The 19252-nt window shown below is 41.5% G+C and overlaps 1 protein-coding gene across 3 annotated transcripts in view; it reads right to left on the bottom strand.

The window, feature by feature from the left end:
• Positions 1 to 19252, bottom strand: part of GPR65 (G protein-coupled receptor 65) — a 101745-nt gene that overhangs the window by 38770 nt on the left and 43723 nt on the right. The window contains exon 3 of one of the 3 annotated variants that reach the window (XM_070593698.1): positions 7628 to 7758. The exons of the other annotated variants lie outside the window; for them this stretch is intronic. Coding sequence (XP_070449799.1) covers positions 7628 to 7710 — 83 coding nt within the window. The 5' untranslated portion in view covers positions 7711 to 7758. The remainder of the gene's footprint in view (positions 1 to 7627; positions 7759 to 19252) is intronic. 3 annotated transcript variants of the gene reach the window in all.

Genomic DNA, 19252 nt, shown 5'->3' with positions numbered 1-19252 from the left:
ATATTTCTATGATTATTGCTTTAATGCATGTCACGAACACTGGACTGAAAACTCCATGAGGGCAGGCAGTCCTGCTTGCATACTCTCCATTTACTTCCTGTGCTCATTATGGTGCTAGCTTTCAGTAAAAGCTCAGGAAATTGTTGTGGTGGATCAATGAATGGATGAGTGGTTAATGTGAACACGTCTGATCTTCCTATTCGGCTCCAGTGGTTCACGAAGAGGTTTCCATAAAGGGGAGTCAGAGTACCCTTTCATTAATTTATGATGTTTTAAAACCAATATTTGCTAAGCACCAAGCTTGTTCTAGACACTATGACAGACCATAGGGGTAGAACCAAGGACAAGAATGCAGAAGTGAACTCTACAGTCTATGTGGGAAGGCAGACTTGTAAACACACTGCTACAATCCAAGTAGAAAGTGCTAGAATGGGGTAGTGCAGGTTATCACGGTGTGTTGTATGCAGTGTGTTCTCTCTCTCCTGCCTCCTCCTCCCTCTTTCTCTCTCTCACACACACATAGACATACACACAAGGAATTTCATATATAATTGCAGGGGTCCGTGGATTCTAGATTGAGAACTCCTGGTTTAGATACTGTAGCATAAAACATACTGTACTCATATTTGCAGTTATATTATTTGGGGTTTATTTAGAATGACTGGGCAATGTTCTTCTTTGATGAGAGGATTAAAAATAAACTTGCTACATTTTAGATGTTCACAATACTGGAAAAGCTAGACTTTATGTCAGAAGTGCTGAGGTCTATAACAGATTGAAAAGTTTCTAGAACATTCCCAAAGTCAGAGGCAGAGGTGAAGGTTTTTCCCTCTTGGACCTGCTTGCGTTTCGAATCGTGCAAACCAAACTTACCCTTGAATCTGCTCTGAACACAGTCCACACAAGTATTTACCTAAATGTGAATAAAATACAGAGCAGCTGCAAAACTGTCGAGCAACGCTGAAGTTTTATTGTTCCAGGCCAGCTGCCCATCACACTCTGAGAACCAGAGTGAACTTCTAATACAGTGGGGCGAGGAGTCTGAGTTTTGTTCTAAATGTGCAGTGATTGGAGGGTTTTGAGTGCAAGAGAGACATGACCATTTTTACATTTTAAAGAGCCATTCCAGCCTCTGAGTGGGACTTGTTTGGACTACAGGAGTTTAAGAACGAAGCAAGAAGACCAATCGAGAAGCTACTGCAATCGGCCAGGCTGGGACCAAGGGGTAAAAGCGGAGACTGGAGGGATTTAAAATCGCGTTATATTTGTATCTTAAAAAGCCAGGGGAGGCTTAGATGTTTCAATTGGGAATATGAGAGATGTGTTCAAATATGAGATGGGCTGTCATGTAAAAGATGGATTAAAATTATTCTGAGTCCCAAAAGGCAGACCCATGAATGGAAGCCACAAGGCATGCGATTCGTGCTCAGAATAAGGGAGCGTTTTGTCTCAGGACTGTGCAAAGATGGACGGGGCTGCCTGGGGAGTCAGGGGGTTCTCATCTCCAGCTGTGCAGGAGCAGGGGCTGGAGGACCCGTGGGAGGAGATGGGAGAGGCTGGGAAGGAACTGTGGGACCAGATGACACACAGACCTTACTCTAAGAGTCACTGATTTTGTAAACTTATAAATGTGGCAGGATTGAAAGCTGTGGATATTCTCATTTTGGGGCAATGCCACTAAGATAGAGAAAATTCATAAATATACTATCCGTCTTGGGGCTTTTTAGAGAACTCCCAAGTATTTGGCACACAGCATATCCAAGGTGGGGTAGAGCTGCTCCTGCCCTATTTAGTAGAGGTGTGTGAGCTTTTCTTCCCACTTCTTGGCTACGTTTCTCAATATTTTTCTTTAATCTTCTTTAGAGAGATGGTCTAGGGGGGAGTCTAGGCTCTGAGTTAGAGAAACCTAGTTTGAAATTCTCTGTCCACACTTGCTAATTGCATGAGGGTAGGCAAATTATTTAATGTCTCTGAGCCTCATTTATTCATCTGTTAAATGGGCATAACATTATCTATTTTCTACGGTTGTTGTAAGAGATAATCTGTACAAAGTTCCTGGTGCCCAGTAGGATTTTAATATATGGGAACCACACCCAGAAAAAAATAGAAATGAAACATTTTCTTGTGCAAGCAAACGGAACCTAGTCATTATGTGTGGGAATTGGGTAGTATGAGTCAGGGTGATTGAAGAGTTAACAAACAAAAGGAAATGCCCAGTGATTGAATTGATGGACTGCTAACTCCAGGATATTATTCATTTTTTCCCTCTAATTTAATGCATCTTTAAAGATCACCATTTATGCGAGTTTTTAAAACACTCTGAGAAATTAGCAACAGTTCAGGGGCAATGATGTATGATGCTGGGAGCTTTCTCCAGACCTGTGCTGGGAAGTTAGCGGGAGTAATTGATCCTCTTCAATGAATGCACTTCTTCCTGTGAATTCCGGGTGGGGGCGAAATTGATCTTCAAATAACTATGATTCATGGTTTAGTGGAAAAACTGCAAAGTTCCCCATGAAAATTCACTAGCAAGTCAGTTCATTAGACTGTAGTTATTGATGTTGCAATCTGCTTCCAATGAATGCAGTTACAAATCTATTTAGGAAGGAGTGCGATTGTGGATTTTGATTGCCTTCATTTACCCTTTAGGTGCCTGAAGGATGTTTTGCAAATGAGACCCGTCCCCTTCCACTGCCTTTGGGTCCTGTTCGTTTCTACAACTCCAGCACCTCTCATAGTGCCTGGTGCACTGATGGTTCTTGTTAATATTTGCTGACTGATTGGAAATGCCCTCATTATGTGTCTCTGATGTGCTTTTGCCCACTCAACGCAGGGACGCTCAGAAACTAGTTATAAAGTTACCCTATGTGTGTATCCACTATGCATGTCCCCTCACCTCAGCAGCCTTGCTTCTCACCTGGTGCCAACCTTGACACACAGCCTCCATATCTCTTTACATTTACAATGAATGACCCATTCACACCAATGCAATAGTGTGCATAACCTGCTAATTTATGAGAATTTCTCAGAGTTTCCTGTAAAGCCCCAAAGCTGAGGAGAGCAGACAAGTCCCCCCGTGTTCTTAAGAGAGTGACAGGGAGCCGGCAGACATACCTTTATGACTTTCTAGGATAATCTGTTGATCCTGTTACTATCACCAGCCACCCCACACTCCAACCATGCTATATAAAGTGAAGATATGACTTTTGAAGGGAGCTCACCCAATAGTACATTGATGTGGAGAGTTTAGGCCTCCTGGGGAGTGCTCTGGCATTCTCATCTCCAGATCCCAGTGACAGGCTTCCAAGAAAACTCTCATAGAGTTTAGGGGTGGGTGCTTCGAGAAGGGGAGGCTGGCATCTCACTGCCTGACTGGATTCTGGCTGAGCTCAGAATCATGACAGCCCTTCCAGCTCTACCCTCAAGGAGCAGAGGAATAGAGTCCTTGGAGGGCTTGACTCTTTGATACCGGAATTTTCGGGGCTTCTTGAATATGGAGAATGGAGCTTAATTATAACCTGGAGAATTCTGGAGGTATGAGAGTGGATGGTACAGTGTGCAATGGCCAGGAGGAGAAACAGGAGGGGAGAGGCAGCCTTTGGCCCACATTTCCCTTGCCACAGAAGGTGGTTAGGCTTAAGCCGTTGCCTCAGCTTGGGCTGCTCTAGCAGAACACCATAGACTGGGGGGCTTAAACAACAAATTTATTTCTCATAGTTCTGAAGGCTGGGAAGTCCAGCATCAGAGTGCCATCATAGTCAAGTTCTGGTAGCAACTCTCTGTCAGCCTTGCAAATGGCCATCTTCTTGCTGTGTCCTCACATGGTAGAGACCAGAGAGAGAAAGCAAGTGTTTTTCTGTCTCTTCTTATAAGGGCACTAATCCCATTATTGGGGATTAGGGTTTCAACATATGAATTTTGGCAGAACACAAACATACAGTCCGCGACAGCCATCTAGAAAGAATCTTCTCGAGAAGGGACTCAATTATGGGAAGAATCATGGGAGCTGGGACCTCAGAAGTGGTCTGAAGAAAGCAACTGGAGAGCACCTTACCCACGCCAGGCAGTGGCTCCCACCGTGACTTTGAAGAACCCACACACGTGTCCCACAAAAAGCCAGCATTTGAATGGGGGCAACACGGAAGTGGCCACCTGGTGTCAGCCAAGGGAGAAATAAATCAGTGCCCATCTAAGAAAAAAAGGACTTTTACCCTTTCCTCTAATCTATCTTTTCCATGCACTGACCTTGAAAGAGCAGAAAAGATGGGAGAAGGTGGAGGAAAAGTTCACGTTCAATCTCCAGTGCAAGTCCCCAAGCCAACGTCAGGCTTGACTGGGGAAGGAGTGGGCAGTGGAGGCAGATCGTGGTGACAAAGGAGAGGGATGGAGCTTGGAATTAGATACGAGCTCCAAGTTTTATTTTGTAGAACAGGACTTGATAGTATCTGAAAAGAGTCTTTACAGCTGAAAGGAGATTGTTCCTGAAACCAAAGAGATTGGAAGGTCACGGGATCTGCCTGGGATGTCATCAAAAGGTGGAGAAACAAGATCCATCTGAACATGCTGGAAGCAGTGGAAGGAGAGAAATAAGACTATTCCTGCTTGTATCCTCGCTGAGTTCAGACTCTTCATTAGACTGCTTCCACGTGCATTGTAGACGTTACTAAAAATTCGTAGGTGAGATGAAGGAGAGGATTTTCACCACACACAGCAGTCTGCTCTAAGCATCCTCCTTAGATGTGCCTTCCTTTCTGAATCTCCCCCAATTCTGCAGATCTAGTGGTCTTGCTCTCCCTCCCTCTTATGCTCATTCTCTTTTCTCTAGATGCCAACTTGCACACCCTTCCACGAAGGCATTTTAGTGATTCCTATGTGAAAGCTGTGACATCAAGGTCAGTATGCATGGGAAGGCAGCAGACACTCTTGCACACTCACCCTAGACTTCCTTTTTCCAAGAATAAAGTCTATAGCTAGGTATATAGGTCTATCTTAATTTAATAGAATGTACTTTCATTTACGTTAAGTAAAGCAGGTATTATGCTCAGAAAGGAAATCAAAGGCAATTTATTAAGGTAATCCTGGATTCTCACTGAAAAATTCAGTGGGGGTATCTTGGCTGTTAGACATGAAAGGCTCACAATGATGTTTGGTATGTGCTTTTTATACCTTCTTTCCAACCTTCAGGTGAATTTCCTGTTTTGGGACATTGTCTCCGCTTAATTGAAAATTACTGAGCTCTGTTATTATCCAGATGGTTTTATAAAGTGATTTTGAGTTCTCATTTGCTTTTAGTAGATGAGTTCACTTGGAAAAGAAAATTAAAAAAACAACATTAACCAACAAAAATGACAATGAAGGGCAAGTCTGTGGCAATCACAACAGGATGGTATGTAACTGGATGCGGTTGAAAGCATCCTTTCAGATGGCGTCTCTGTGGTAGGATTCCGATAGAAGGTAGGGAGTAATAGCATTTAAGATTTGTAAATTGTGATGGCCTTTGACAGTCTACTCCTGCAGTCTGTCCAAGTGTGCAATCTTTGAAGGTGGAGACATTTAGTTACCAGTGATCCTGTTGATTATATCTGTAAACCAAATTTTCAATCAACTCTCTTCTCTCCGCCTTCATTGCCACTCTTTAGTCTGGGCACCTAAGTGGCCTCTTTGCTTCTGATTTGCCTTCCTTTGATCCATTCCCCATACAGTAGCTGATGCGATCATAAAAACAAATGGATTAAGATGGTGAATCGCTTTTCTTCAATATCTAGTAAATGAGAGTGCGAGAGTACAAACCAGCCAAGAATATATCAGAAACCTGGTTGAATAAATGAAAAAAAAAATTCTCTCATTCTGTGTTTATCTCTCTAGATTTTGGAGTATTGGTGAGAATGCCCAGACTTTTGCTTGCTCACCAGAATGGCTTCTGGGGATGCTTAGTAGGTTAGGAGCAGGCTGGGCTACAGTCCTGAGTTTGTGCCAAAGCCACGTTTTCCATGGGCTGCTCCCAGGCACTGGCTGTGCATGGCAGAGATATTAAACAGGCTCCTTCCTGAGAGATACAGGACTCCTCTGATGGGCAACGTTGGCTTGAGGACTCTCCCACGGCCTTGCCCAACTTTCCTTAAACTGCATGGCAATCTAGGAAGCGTCCACCCAACCTTGCTTCCTTCCTTCCCTCTCTCGTTCCCTCAGAGTCAGACCTGCATCACGGTCTGAGGGCTCTCTCAGCCTTTCCTGGCGCCCTCTCAATTTTCTCCCACAGATGCTCCCCCTAATAAATTTCTTGCTCATTTAATCCTGTCTTGGTGCCTGCTTCTCAGAGGACCCAGAATAACACACTGATGCATAGGAGATGCTTGATAAATTTATTCAGGAAGTGAATGAAAAAATGAATTAAAACAGAGCTTTCTTTTAACTTTTCAGAAAAAAAAATCTCCAATATCCTTGTGGGGACTATGGGAATAAAAATCGAATGTTTTCCTTCCTTTTCTGGTTCTGGCTCTTTATGTCTCTGCGCCTGATTCTTTGTTTTAAAACTGTTCTATCCAAGGAGAAGCTTTGAGTCATCTTCCTCTTATGCCGGATGACTTTGGAACCTGGAACAGTTTATGAGATAGTGGAGAATTTACAAGAAATCTTATGTAAATCCATTAAAAATATTTTTCATGGTGCTCTTGTGAGGACTAAATTAGATAACCCAAGTAAAAAGCTTAGCACAGATCCTGACACATAGTAGGTTCATTATAAATAGATACGATGTGGTGGACACACACCACACTGTCCCACGCATCTGAAGCAACATAGTGAATGTACATACATCAACATACATGAATCATAAATTATACGTGTTGATTAAAAACAGGGTTGGATCTAATGTTTACATTTGCTTGGAGAATTCTGAGTGGTTATGGTAGCTGTGGAGGTTTCTTTATTCCTAAGGGGGCCCTGATTTATTATGATGTTTGATTCTGAAAAGGATTTTGAGTTGCAATCAGAATCATAGTAGCAGCTGATACTTTTAAAGTATTTCTTTGTTCCAGCATGTTCAGTAACTTGCTTAAGACCACACAGCTAGTATAGGAAAAGATGGGCTTGTTCAAGGTGACAGGATTGGCATTGATAAGAAGATGAGAAATGAGACAGAGAGTAAGTTGGAGTCTGCTGGAGCCCTCATGGTACCACGTTACCCTGGACCCCATCAGGGAGGCAGGGCTGCCATGGCAAGGCTGGAGATGCTTTCTCTTCAGCACCTGGAGGCAGCATCCAGCGGTAGACAAGCCTGGGCTGAGTTCAGAAACTGAGCTGTAACGTGGCTTTGCCATTGAGTAACAAGGAACCTTGGGGAAGTTACTTTATTTTAATATGCTATGATCTTCTCTTATGTAAAATGGGAAAATGCTACCTATTTCAGATGGTTGTATGAGAATCACATGAGATAATACATGTGTTCCAGTTTCTGTGGTAACAAAGCTTCCCAATCGTAGTGACTTAAAACAACTCACAATCCGTGGGTCAGGAATTTGGGCAGGACTCTCTTAGGTGATTATTCAGCTCCATCTGAATAACGAGTCCCGCTGGTATTCAACTGGTGGCTGGCTTTCTCTGGAGGGTTCAAGAAGGCTTCACTCACATGTCTGGGGCCTTGGAGCGGGTGGCTGGAAGGCTGCACCTGCGCCACTCACTGTCTCTATGTAGTCTTGAGCCTCTCCACATGGTCTCTCCATCAGGACAGTCTGATTTCTTACATGCAGACTCAGAGCTCTAAGAAAGAAATAGGAAATTGAAGCTACCAGTCTCTTAAGATCTGGGCCAGGAAACTGGTACAGCATCACTAACTCCACATTCCATGAGATAATTACCAAGTCAATCCAGGTTTAAGAGGAGGAGGCATTCCTCTTGGTGGAAGGAGTGAGTGTCAAAGTGTTTATAGTCTTCTTAATCCACCACACTAAGTAGTACAAATTGTGTAACTATTAGGAGCTTATGCTCTGAAGAGGGAGAGTATTTTGGTTTTACCACTTACTACTTGCAAGCAGACACATTATTTATACTGGGCCTACAGTTCAGTTTCCTTGTCTGAAAAATGGGATAAAAATGAACTATACCTTCTAATGTTAAAAGAAATTCTCTCTGCTTTCCATTTTCGAATTACATTTCAAAAACCTCGAAAGACATCAGACTCCAGAAAAGGGAGAACAGGGAAGAAAACCAACTTGCCATACAGTCAAATGTATTCAGAGTCCACTGTGTTCTTCATACTAGGCTAATTATTATATGCATCTTTCCTCGTTAACCCTCATGATACCTCTAAAAGGCATGGATTATCTCCATTTTTTAAAGTGAGAAACCTCTGAGGCTCTGAGACTTTAAAGCTAGTCTAATATCAGTTAGCAATGGAAGAGCCAGACTGTATTAACCAGAAATGTTTTCCTGACTTCAGGTTCTATTTGTGCAACAACTATCGCCTCTCCCCAAGACTTATTTTCCCTGTTGCACAATATAAATGGTTTCAAGGGCTATCACCCGTATAAGCCAACAGACAATTGTCTGAGCTGGAAATGGAAGGTGTTTCAATAAAAAGGAAAACATTTTTTTCTAATGTTTCAATATATCATAACTTTCTAAAAGCTGCACATTTAACTTGATGATTACTTTTATCTTTGGCCAATGAGTCCTGATTTTTTTAAGAAATTTGATATCCTCTCATATCATAGGCGAGGCAGCCTGGGAGAGTTTTGCAAAGTTTGTAAAGTAAACTTCTATTTCTACTTCTACTGGCCATTGGACATAAAATGATTATTTTTGCCTCCTGTTTATGACAAGTAATACTGGTTTTCTATTTACATTAGTGATATAAATGTTGCTTTTAAATAAATTTAAATGAAAATATGAGTTGATTTAAGAAAACTAACAAATAATAGTAAGATGGTGGGTGCACGTGGCACAGACTGGGCATCATTAACTGCTGAAATGTGGGAAATACTGGTGCAGTGGCTAGACAGATCTACCAGATATTGGGTATTGGGGTAGATGTTAAGCTCTAGATCTAGACAGATATAGATGTTGAGACATCATACATGGAGAGTCATGTTTAGTCTTGACGGCCACAGATTAGCTGTCTGATTTTGAGTAACTTACATAACATCCATTATGGACATCAGTCTTATCATTTGAAAAATTAAAGAATTGATTTAATTCATCCTGAGAATTCTTCTTTTTGCTCTAAGATTTTTGTGACATTACACTTCTTCTTCCAACAAACCACTCATTTATTCAGGAATAAAAAACAAATTTGGATTATATTTTATATGCATCTGAAAGAAGTAAAGATGACAAGGCTTTTAACGCAACACCATCCCCTAAGAAAAACATTTTTAACGACTTGTAGCGTGGGGTTGACATCTGAGGACTTCATTTTTCTTCGCTGACTTTCAAATACATTTCTGTCAGCATCATTAATTCCTCATCATAATTATATCTTCAGCCAACATCATAAAACACAAAGGCTATTATTATCTATCATCATTATTCATTGAAATACATCATCAATGACTGCCCCAATCCTTCATAATTACACTGCCAGTATGACTGTTGTGTATATCACACTCAGAAAAATTCATAAGAACACAAAAAAGATATATATTGTGTATATCAACTTCAAAAAAGTTCATGCAAAAGGATCTGAAGGAAACACCATAAATGCAGAGACATTTTCTGTTGAGGCCAGACAGTCACTGAGGTGTCCAGTTAACCCCAAGGTAGCATCTCTCACTGGTCAATGACCTTGTTAATGTTTTCCAAGTGGACAGGCTCCAAGTTATTAGAGGCTTTCACTCAACTTGTCCCTCAGTCCCTTAAAAGAGGTTGAGTGGGGATGACAAAAGACCAGACGAAAGGAACTCTACCATACTCAGACATGGGATGGTCTCCTGGCCATAGCGCTAGTCTTGGAGACTGCACCTATGTTCCAGTCTCGACACTTAGAGGCAGTTCAGTTGTGGGCTTTAGAGCAGAAAAGCCCACACATTTCTCAGATGAAGACATTGTAGACTAGAGAAGTTAAATGAATTGTTAAGGTCACGGGATAAAGTAGTAGCAAGGTCAGGACCAGGACCCAAGTTGCTTCACTCCTGTTAGCCCAGTGCTTTCAACCCTTATTCTAAGTTTTGAGCAGAGATCAGGTCCTAGGAACATACACGTCATCTCAGGTCCCTGTTGTCTCCTGGCCTGACTGAGACACAACCAGAGTTGATGGACAGCAGTCAGTCCCAGAGTCTCCCTGACACTTGAGGTCTACCCAGCTGGTCACTGATGTTACAACTCCTTTATTTGCCTAAGAGTAGAGGAGCAATTGTACCCCAGGCTCAGAATGACTGATGGATATAAATATGGGGCCAATTTGAGCACCAATCACGATGTCTGCAGAAACTATAGAGCTGGTGCAGAAAAACACAGCTTGCTGGTGTCCCCAGGCTCAGCAGCCTGGACTTCCCTCCTTGGGCTGCACAATGGACTCACCATTCTAGGAGCTGCAACAGAATGGGGATTCTTAGGAAGGGCTGGGGAGATGTTTTCCCAGTTTTTTTCTGAGAGTTTCTACAACTGCCATTGATTTTATAAATAATAGCTGAATACTCATTTATTGACCCATTACCCTTTATGCATTTATTCATACATTCAACAAATGTTTATTGAGCACCTAATAGATGTCAGCATCATGAAAACCACTAGGTGTACGTCAATGAATCAGACACAGTCACTCCCTTCAAGGAGCTCACAGTCTGTTGGGGAAGCAGTCATAGCACAATATTCTTGCAATGAAGGACCATAGGTGCTACAATAGATGAAGGATTTTGATTGGCCTAACTTGAGTCATATGGTCATTCTGAACCAATAACTGTAATCAAGGGAGCATGGTTTTATGATTGGCTGGGCCTGGCTCACATATCCATCTATATGATGGAGATTGCCCACTCTCATCAGACTACATTTGTTGAAGGAAGGAAGAATTCTCTAAAGATATGAGGGATGGGTGTGTGTGGAGAGATGACTATTGTCATCAGAAGAGGGGGGAAATTAATCATGAGTAGGCAAAAAGAAAGGATATAGCTTACTCTCTTTCCATAAACATTCCCCACTCTATTTCATAATGCCAGATACACTTTCATTAGGGGAAAAAGACTTGCAAAATTAGAAATAAGGTTTAAAATACATACTTTCAAATAACAATACCAGTGAGAATAAAAATGCTCCTATAAACTTAGTAAAAGATGGATTTTTCTATAGGCATGGTGACAAGTAGCTACCGGGGCCAGTTTTAAACCTGTTCACGTAGGTCTTGGCAACTCACCTCAGTGAACATGCAGTCAGTGGTTAGTGAACTAACTAGTTAGTGTTGGTCCCTTGCTTCTAAAAGTCAGTGATGGACTCACGCTAGTAAACGCACCAGGACTGTTAACCAAACAACAAGAGTCTCACCCAAGTAATCAAGTTTCTCCAGATGATGTCAACTCCTTACGCCTCTGAAAGTCTGCCAAATCCTTGAAGTCTGTGCTGCCCCAAACCCAATATAACATAAATACTCTGTTCTGTTCAGAGAGACTGTGCCTAACCAACTTAACTGTCCCTTACTGTAGTGAGCAATAAATTCAGGGTTTTTTTCTCTGGCTTCATGTGGGTTACTTAAAAATTTTCAGAATTCTGTTTTTATTAATAGTGTTTTTGAGTATCTTTGTACAGCTCTTTTGTGGTTATTCTAGGTATCACATACATAACATATTGAAGATTACTGGTGTCAACATTTTAGGAGTTTGAGTGAAGTGTAGAAACCTTACTTTTTACATCCCTTTACCCTCCCTCATTAATAATATATGTCTTAAATATTTCCTCTACATACATTGAGAACCACATGAGACTGTTAACATTTTTGCTTCAACCATGAAACATGATTTAGAAAACTCAAGAGGACAAGGACATTCTATTGTATTTACCACGTATTCCCTCTCATTGTGTTCTTTCTTACTTCCTGGCGTTCTGTGATGCCTGCTTCATAATTTGCTCTGTGTGCAGAGAACTTCCTTTAGCCATTCTTTTAGGGTAGATCTGCTGGGGACGAATTCTTTCAGTTTTCTTTCATCTGAGAATATCTTGATTTTTCCTTCAGTCTTGAAAGATATTTTTTATAGACATAGAATTCTAGGTTGACAATTCTCTTCTCTCAGCATCTGAAAAATGTGCAACTTTGTTCTGACCTCCATGGTTTCTGATGACAAATCCATTGTTGTTCCAATTATTTTTTCCCATATCGATAATGCATTATTTCTCTCTGGCTGCTTTCAAGACTTTTTCTTTGTCTTTAGTTTTCAAAATTTTGACTACGATGTATCTTGGTGTAAATTTCTTTGAGTTTACCCTGTTTGGGATTTACTAAGCTTATTGGATTGTAGTTTTATGGTTCTTTTTTTTTTTTTGGCTAAATTTGGGAAATTTTTAGCCATTGTTTCTTTGAATACTTTTTCAGCTTCCACTTTCTTTTTCTCTCCTTCTGGGACTTGTTATAATCCTACATGTCTCTGAGGTTTTGTTCATTTTTTGTATCTATTTTCTGTCTGTTGTTCAAATTAGGTATCTTCAAGTTCACTGATTCTGTCATCTCCCCCCCGATCTCCGTCCATTCTTCTGTGGAGCCCATTCATTGAGTTTTTTTATTTTAGCTTTTGTAATTTTTAGTTGTAAACTCTGAATTTTTTTCTGTGTATCTTCTATTTCTTTGCTGAGACTTTCCATTTTTTCATTTGTATCAAGTGTTTTCATAACTATTTGTTGAAGTATTTTTGTGATGGCTGATTTATAATCCTTGTCATGTAATTCTAACAACTGTGTCACCTCGGTTGGCATCTGTTGATTGCCTTTTTTCATTCAGTTTGAGATCTTCCTAGTTTCTGATGTAAGTGATTTTAAGTGATTGAAACCTGGACATTTTGGGTATTACGTTATAAGAATATGAATCTTATTTAAATCTTATATTTTAGCTAGTTTCTACAGATCTGATGGTGCTACTGCATTTCTACCAGGTGGGGATAGAAGTTCAGGTTTTCCCCTTCTTCTCTGTTGACACTAAGGGGGAGGAAATCCTTGTTATTTTGTTACTAAAGAAGTGACACTGAGGTCTTATAAATCTGGGTCAGAAAGACCTCCCAGCTTCCACCAGTCTCTGAGGGCACTCACTCTGGGAGCCTTCAGCCACAAGGTAAGAAGCTCGGATACCCTAAGGCTGCCCTATGGAGAGACTATACGGAATAACTACGTAGAGAAAGAGATGGCTGAGGAGCCCCAGCTGTTCAGTCCTCAATGATTTGAGTCTTCCAAGTCCAGGCATCAGCCATGTGAACAAAGAAGCCCTCAAGATGACCCCAGCTCCATCATCAACTCATTGCAGCTGCATGAGAGACTTCACTTGAGAACTGCCTGGCTCTGGGGTTCTCAATCTTGGACTGGATAGTTCCTCGTTGTGGGGGCTGTCTTGTGTATTATAGCATATTTAGCAGCATCCTTGGCTTCTACTCATTAGACGCCGGTAGGACCTTCCCAGCTGTGACAGCTAAAAATGTCTCCAGACATTTACAAGTGTCCCTTGGGGAAAAATCACTCCAAGTTGGTTAGCAACACCCAGACTCATGAGCAAAATAGATGATTGTTATTGTTTTTAAACCATTATTTTGAGGTGATTTGTTATACAGCAACAGTTAACCAGAAGGATGTTGGAGAGGCTAGGATGCATAACATCCTGACTGCCTCCACAAGCTTATCTGATGTCAGCGGAAGAGCTGGACTCTGGCAGAGACCTTATGGATAGTCTGTTTCTACCACCCCTGGAATTTTTATGCTGGGCAATCTATGGTAACAAAATATGTATTTATTTATCATTCATGGATAAATGATCCCATAGACAGGATTTGTAGAGGCATAATAAAAATATACAAATATGCTGTAGAAACATATACTTTAAAATATACACAAGGCAGTTAAATAAAAATAAGAGGAAAAATGGGAAATCATTCAAAATGGGCAAATAATTGTTTTAGGAAGAATAGTTGCTGATTCCATTTTCTTCTCATCTGTCTAAAAACTAAGAGAAACATGTTGAGTTTTATTATAAACTAATTTGTGAGTGTCGCATGGTTTTATGTGCCTACATCCTAAGAGGAATTCACAACATAGATTCTTGAATAAAGGACAGTGAAAATGTCATCAACACAGTTTTACTTTTTTAACAGTTGCAGAAAAATTCCCCCTATGACCCAAGACCTCACACTAGATCATAACTCAGAGGAGGTATTTCTGTCAGAATGAAGCTGATGTGGTCCAGGTGTTTTTGATGATTTAGCAAGACACCAAGATAGCGCTTAGAGAAAGCAACCAACCAAGGAATGTAACTTGAATAGTGCCTGGCTAATCAGCAGCCTTATTTCTGGCAAATACTATCATCTGTTAGTTTAAGTCCTTCCTGTTTGAGACCCATAGTTCTTAAAAACCATATTGTGCCTATGTAAAGGAATGCTTGTTTTCCCTTTCTTGTTTCATGGGCAGCGGCAAATCCGTGAATGAGATCAAGTTATTAATCAACCATTTAAAAAGGAAAAAGGGTGAGGGGACAAAACACTCCCTAGATTTCCACAACCACCTTCTTACATGCTTGGGGGTCCCTCCAAAGACTTTGACTCTTGCAACTGGGATTATGGTACAAGGATCTTTATTAGCATTCCTCACGGCCAAGGGTAGGACAACGGAGACCCTAAATACCTTATATTATCCGAGGTGGTTTTCTCCTCAAAGCAAGGAGTGTAAATCTAGATTGTGGAAGAACACTCTGGGCGGAACCTATTTGCTTTAGACAAAGAGGTGATTAGAACACCCCTTGGACAATTTATTCTCAACTACAGAACCATGGTGCTTTTTACAGCACTGTGAAGTGGACAGATTCTGGGGTGTTAGAAGAGAAATCCATTCGCTTAAGATCCTGGACCACCAGGCAGCCCTGGACAAGAGCTACGCCACCTCTGCCTGAGAGCGCAAGAGCAACATCTGTGGGAACACGTGATATTACTCTGGGGTCATGCTTGAATAATTTGGAGCATCAGCATCAGATCTGGTGTGTATGAATCTTAGCCTCTTGGCTAATGGAACAGATTCAATGTTAGAAATCCTTTGCTGGATTTCAACTTCTGTCTTGTAAGGTCAACCATAATGAGTAACTTGAGTGTCTTTTTTAGTTTCTCTAGTTGCTGAATGGGCAGCAAATCTGATCACCCCATGGGTGTATTACAATGATTGCTAAGGATGAAGAACTATGTTGCCAGTCATTGGGTTGAGAGGCAGACAAACTTGCTCTCCAGGTGGGTAGGCTACATTATCTTGTCACTTGCTGTGGGTGGCAATATGCTGCTTTCTTGAGAACAAACATCCCTCAAAGGCCACACAACTCTTGAGACAGCTTTTGTTGTTGTTTTTAAACTAAACAGACATCTCTGGTATTATTTTAATGGGTAGCTGTTTTTGTGGGACCTGTCCTCTGCAGTAAGTGGCTGCCATGGCGGGGGGGGGCGGAGGGTGTAAGTTTTGTCTTGGAGGATGTTGATTTACCTGTCTGCTGATTCCAAAAAATCATTGGAGGTTCTCCAGCGGGAAGAACCCAGGGCTACTGGTAGGCTGACTAAAGATGGGGAGCAGGCTCCAGAAAGGTAAATTGCCAAGTATGAAGTTCAGAGTTGGTGCCATAGGATCAGGCTGAATCGAGATTCTTGATTATGAAGACATATCCATTATGTACCTTGTGCCTCCACTTCTTCAAGACATCATTTCAGTTTTCAACAATAGAACTAGAAACAGCTTTTAGTTTCGTATGTCAGACGGACTAAGGAGATCACAGTGTTTCATAGAGTCAATTTCTTGGTTCCTACCAAGTCCAGAATTACCTTTGATCATCAGTCCAGCCCAGGGTCACTGAAGGGTTATTTGCCAGCCCACACTGTGAGAGTGAATCTTGACTCTGGTTTGGAAAGGCATACGTTCTTGATCTGTTGTTTTGACTCCTTGTGACGGATTTCACAGTCTGCCGGGGAAGCAACTCATCTGTAGGTCACAGTGATGAAGAGGGGGTCTCTGTGTGACCCCTAGAGAAGTCAATTCTTGGAGCAGCTTAGTAAGATGTCACTTTTAGAAGGGCCTTTCATCTTCATGTTCAGAACTCAGTAACACATTGGATCACTTTTATCCAGCCTCTTTGGAACTTAAATGTTTGGGTCCACTTGGAAAGGGCACTGACTGGGTATATAATCCTTTCAAACTAAGATATACAGATTAATCATGGATTCAAATCTCAAACCCCCACCTAGTAGCTGAGTGCTATACTGCAAGATTTTAACCTCTCTAACCCATAGTTCCCTTTTCTGTAAGATGAAGATAATAATAGTGCTTTCCTCTTAAGGTTGTTATAGAAACTAAATGAAATAATGTAAAGTTCTTAGCTCAGTTCCTGGCAAATAACAAGTCCCTGGAAAATATTGGGTATTATAATAATTGCAAATAATAATGGGAAGGGAGAATCCATCAAATTCAGTATTTTATAGCTCAAAGAGCTGGTCAAATGACTCCAGTGTCTTCCAATAATTGCAGATGGTAAGAATGTTTTGGGATAATATATAACCTCAACTTGGATGACTTCAGTGGATTGTTTTGTAATATAATAACATAGGAAATAAGAAAAGGTCAAATTTTAATTTCTAAGAATGAGTCCAACATTGGCATAAAGTATTAAGTATACCTTTTCTAAGGGTAGAACATGATAAAAATGTATTAAATACATACATACTTCTCTGCCTTTTAGGCACTCATCAGAAAAGAGTCATTTTAATATGTCTAGGATGTCCATTTTTCTCCAGACATCCCAACTCGCAGCAGAACTTCTCCCTCCCATATCTATTACAGTTGGCACTAATTTTCTGCATCTGTTTGGCATAAGCAGAATCCCGTGCTTCATTTGTGCTATTTTGGATTGTGACTCATGTCCTCTTGTTCCTTAAAATTATTGTCTCAGGGTTAGATTTCCTGTGAACTTTGCATATTTGGGCTGAGTGGTCGTTTTCTTTCCATTTCCTCTGAAAGATAATGTTTTATTACCCCAAAAAGTGTAAATCCCCTAGATACACAGTTCCAGCTAGAGGAATGCCAGCGAAGATGACAAGACTCTGGTCTAGTGGAAAGAGCAAGCTCTCTAGACGCAGCCAGGTCTGTGTTCTGATCTAGACTTCACCTTGTCCAGGCTGTGTGGCCATGGGCAAGTCCCTTTCCTTCTCTGAACCTATTTCTTCACCTGTAAAACGGGAAGATACTACGTTACTGCATACGCGTACGGCAACTGAAAGACTCTCCAGTTTATCGTAAAAGTTCAAGATGTGTACCTCTTATTATTTAGGATCATAATTATGCCCCTGATTATTGTAACCTGGTAATGTCATTGAGACAACATTGTGCTACAATAATGTGTACAAAGTAACTAGCACAGTACTTAGGTGCAGAGTAGGCACTCAATAAATGATAGCTATTACTGTTATCATTAATTTATGCCTTACTTATCGACACTTTAAGTGTTGTACCGAGTAAGTGTGTGAGGGAAGAGGAAGAAGGAGTAAACCTAATATGGCAATGTCGCCTCTCTTATGATTCGAACAAGGCCAGTCTCAGCTCTCTTGCAAGAGACTGATGATGACAATGACAATGATGGCAATGGCGATGATGATGATGACAATGATGATAGCTGGCATTTACTAAGCGCTTACTCTAAGACAGATGTGGTGTTCGGTACATTCTCTCATTTGTTCCTCCTAACAAACCCGTGAGGTGAATACGAGTATCACCCCCACACCTTAGCTTTTGTCTCCCCAAAGCACACCTTGAGACAAAGATTCAGGTCAAGGAGTTTATGTGGGAGGTAATCTCAGGAGCATGGTGAGACACTGGGAAATGACACACGGGAGGGAGGAGACCAGGAAATGGTGAGATGAGGAGTGAATGCTGCTGTGGGCAACTGGAGTCTAGAAGCACAAATTTCCCAGTGGGTCACTGGAGGTTACAGTAAGTAAGGCCACTTGTACGTCTATTCCTTGAGGCCTAACTATCGGGACATGGTGCCGTATAACAGTCATTGATTTAGGGAGTATACTATATCCCGGAGAATGGCACGCATCCTCACAGGTATTGTCTCCAATCTGGTACCTCAGCTGTGCATTCAAACCTGTCTCATTGCCCTGATGGTGTGGGACTCATGACCCCAGCTCATGGGCTCCCTGCCGATATCCTTTGCTGTAAAGTGGATTCATTAGTCTGAAGTGACAAAATTTTCCTAACAAAGCCCCCCTTTTTGAGTCCAGGTTACAGAGAAGTATCACATTGTGCATCCTTACTACCTATTGTCAGAACTCCCAAAGGAGGGGCTGGCCCCATGGCCGAGTGGTTAAGTTCGCGTATTCCGCTGCGGCAGCCCAGGGTTTCGCTGATTCGGATCCTGGGAACGGACATGGCACCTCTCATCAGCTATGCTGAGGTGGCATCCCCCTTGCCACAACTAGAAGGACCCACAACTAGGATATACAACTACGTGCTGGGGGGATTTGGGGGGAAAAAGCAGACAGAAAAAAAAAAGAACTCTCAAAGGGGAATTTAGTTTTGCAAGACTTGAGCAGGTGGCAGGGTGTTAGGAAACAATTGCACAGGTGTCTCTAGTGGGGAAGGAATATGGAAGCAAATGAGAGTGGGATGGGCAGAGGGTGTGTGGCTTGATGCTTCATGCTGTTGGTAGATGCTCCTGACATAGGGGGTCCAGAGGAGAGGTGTTACTCATAAAAGAAGAAATCCTGTTACCCAAGAATCCAATTAAAAGAATTTTTGTAACCAGCAGTATTCTTGAGCCAGAGCCAAATCTAAAGCCAAAAAAGGGAAAGTTTCAGAATCCATTCTAGCATTTTGTTGCAGAAAGGGATCACCTGGTCCTGTTGTTCTATTTTATTAAATAAGTGAGAAAAATGAGTTTGGGAAGATGGAGCCACAGTCAAAGTAGAGCTTATTTCAGGTACTTGGGAGAAAGTCTGGGTGGGAAGAGTTTGTGTAGACATGAAATTGTCAGCTTGGGACATTGTCTGAATCAGGGGATGAGGTTCGCAGAACAGAGGACGAGGATTGAGCAAAGCCCAGCACAGGA

The sequence above is a fragment of the Equus przewalskii genome, chromosome 25, assembly GCF_037783145.1.
Source record: "Equus przewalskii isolate Varuska chromosome 25, EquPr2, whole genome shotgun sequence".
Taxonomy (NCBI): Eukaryota; Metazoa; Chordata; class Mammalia; order Perissodactyla; family Equidae; genus Equus; species Equus przewalskii.
This window is presented reverse-complemented; position numbering and strand designations above follow the sequence as displayed.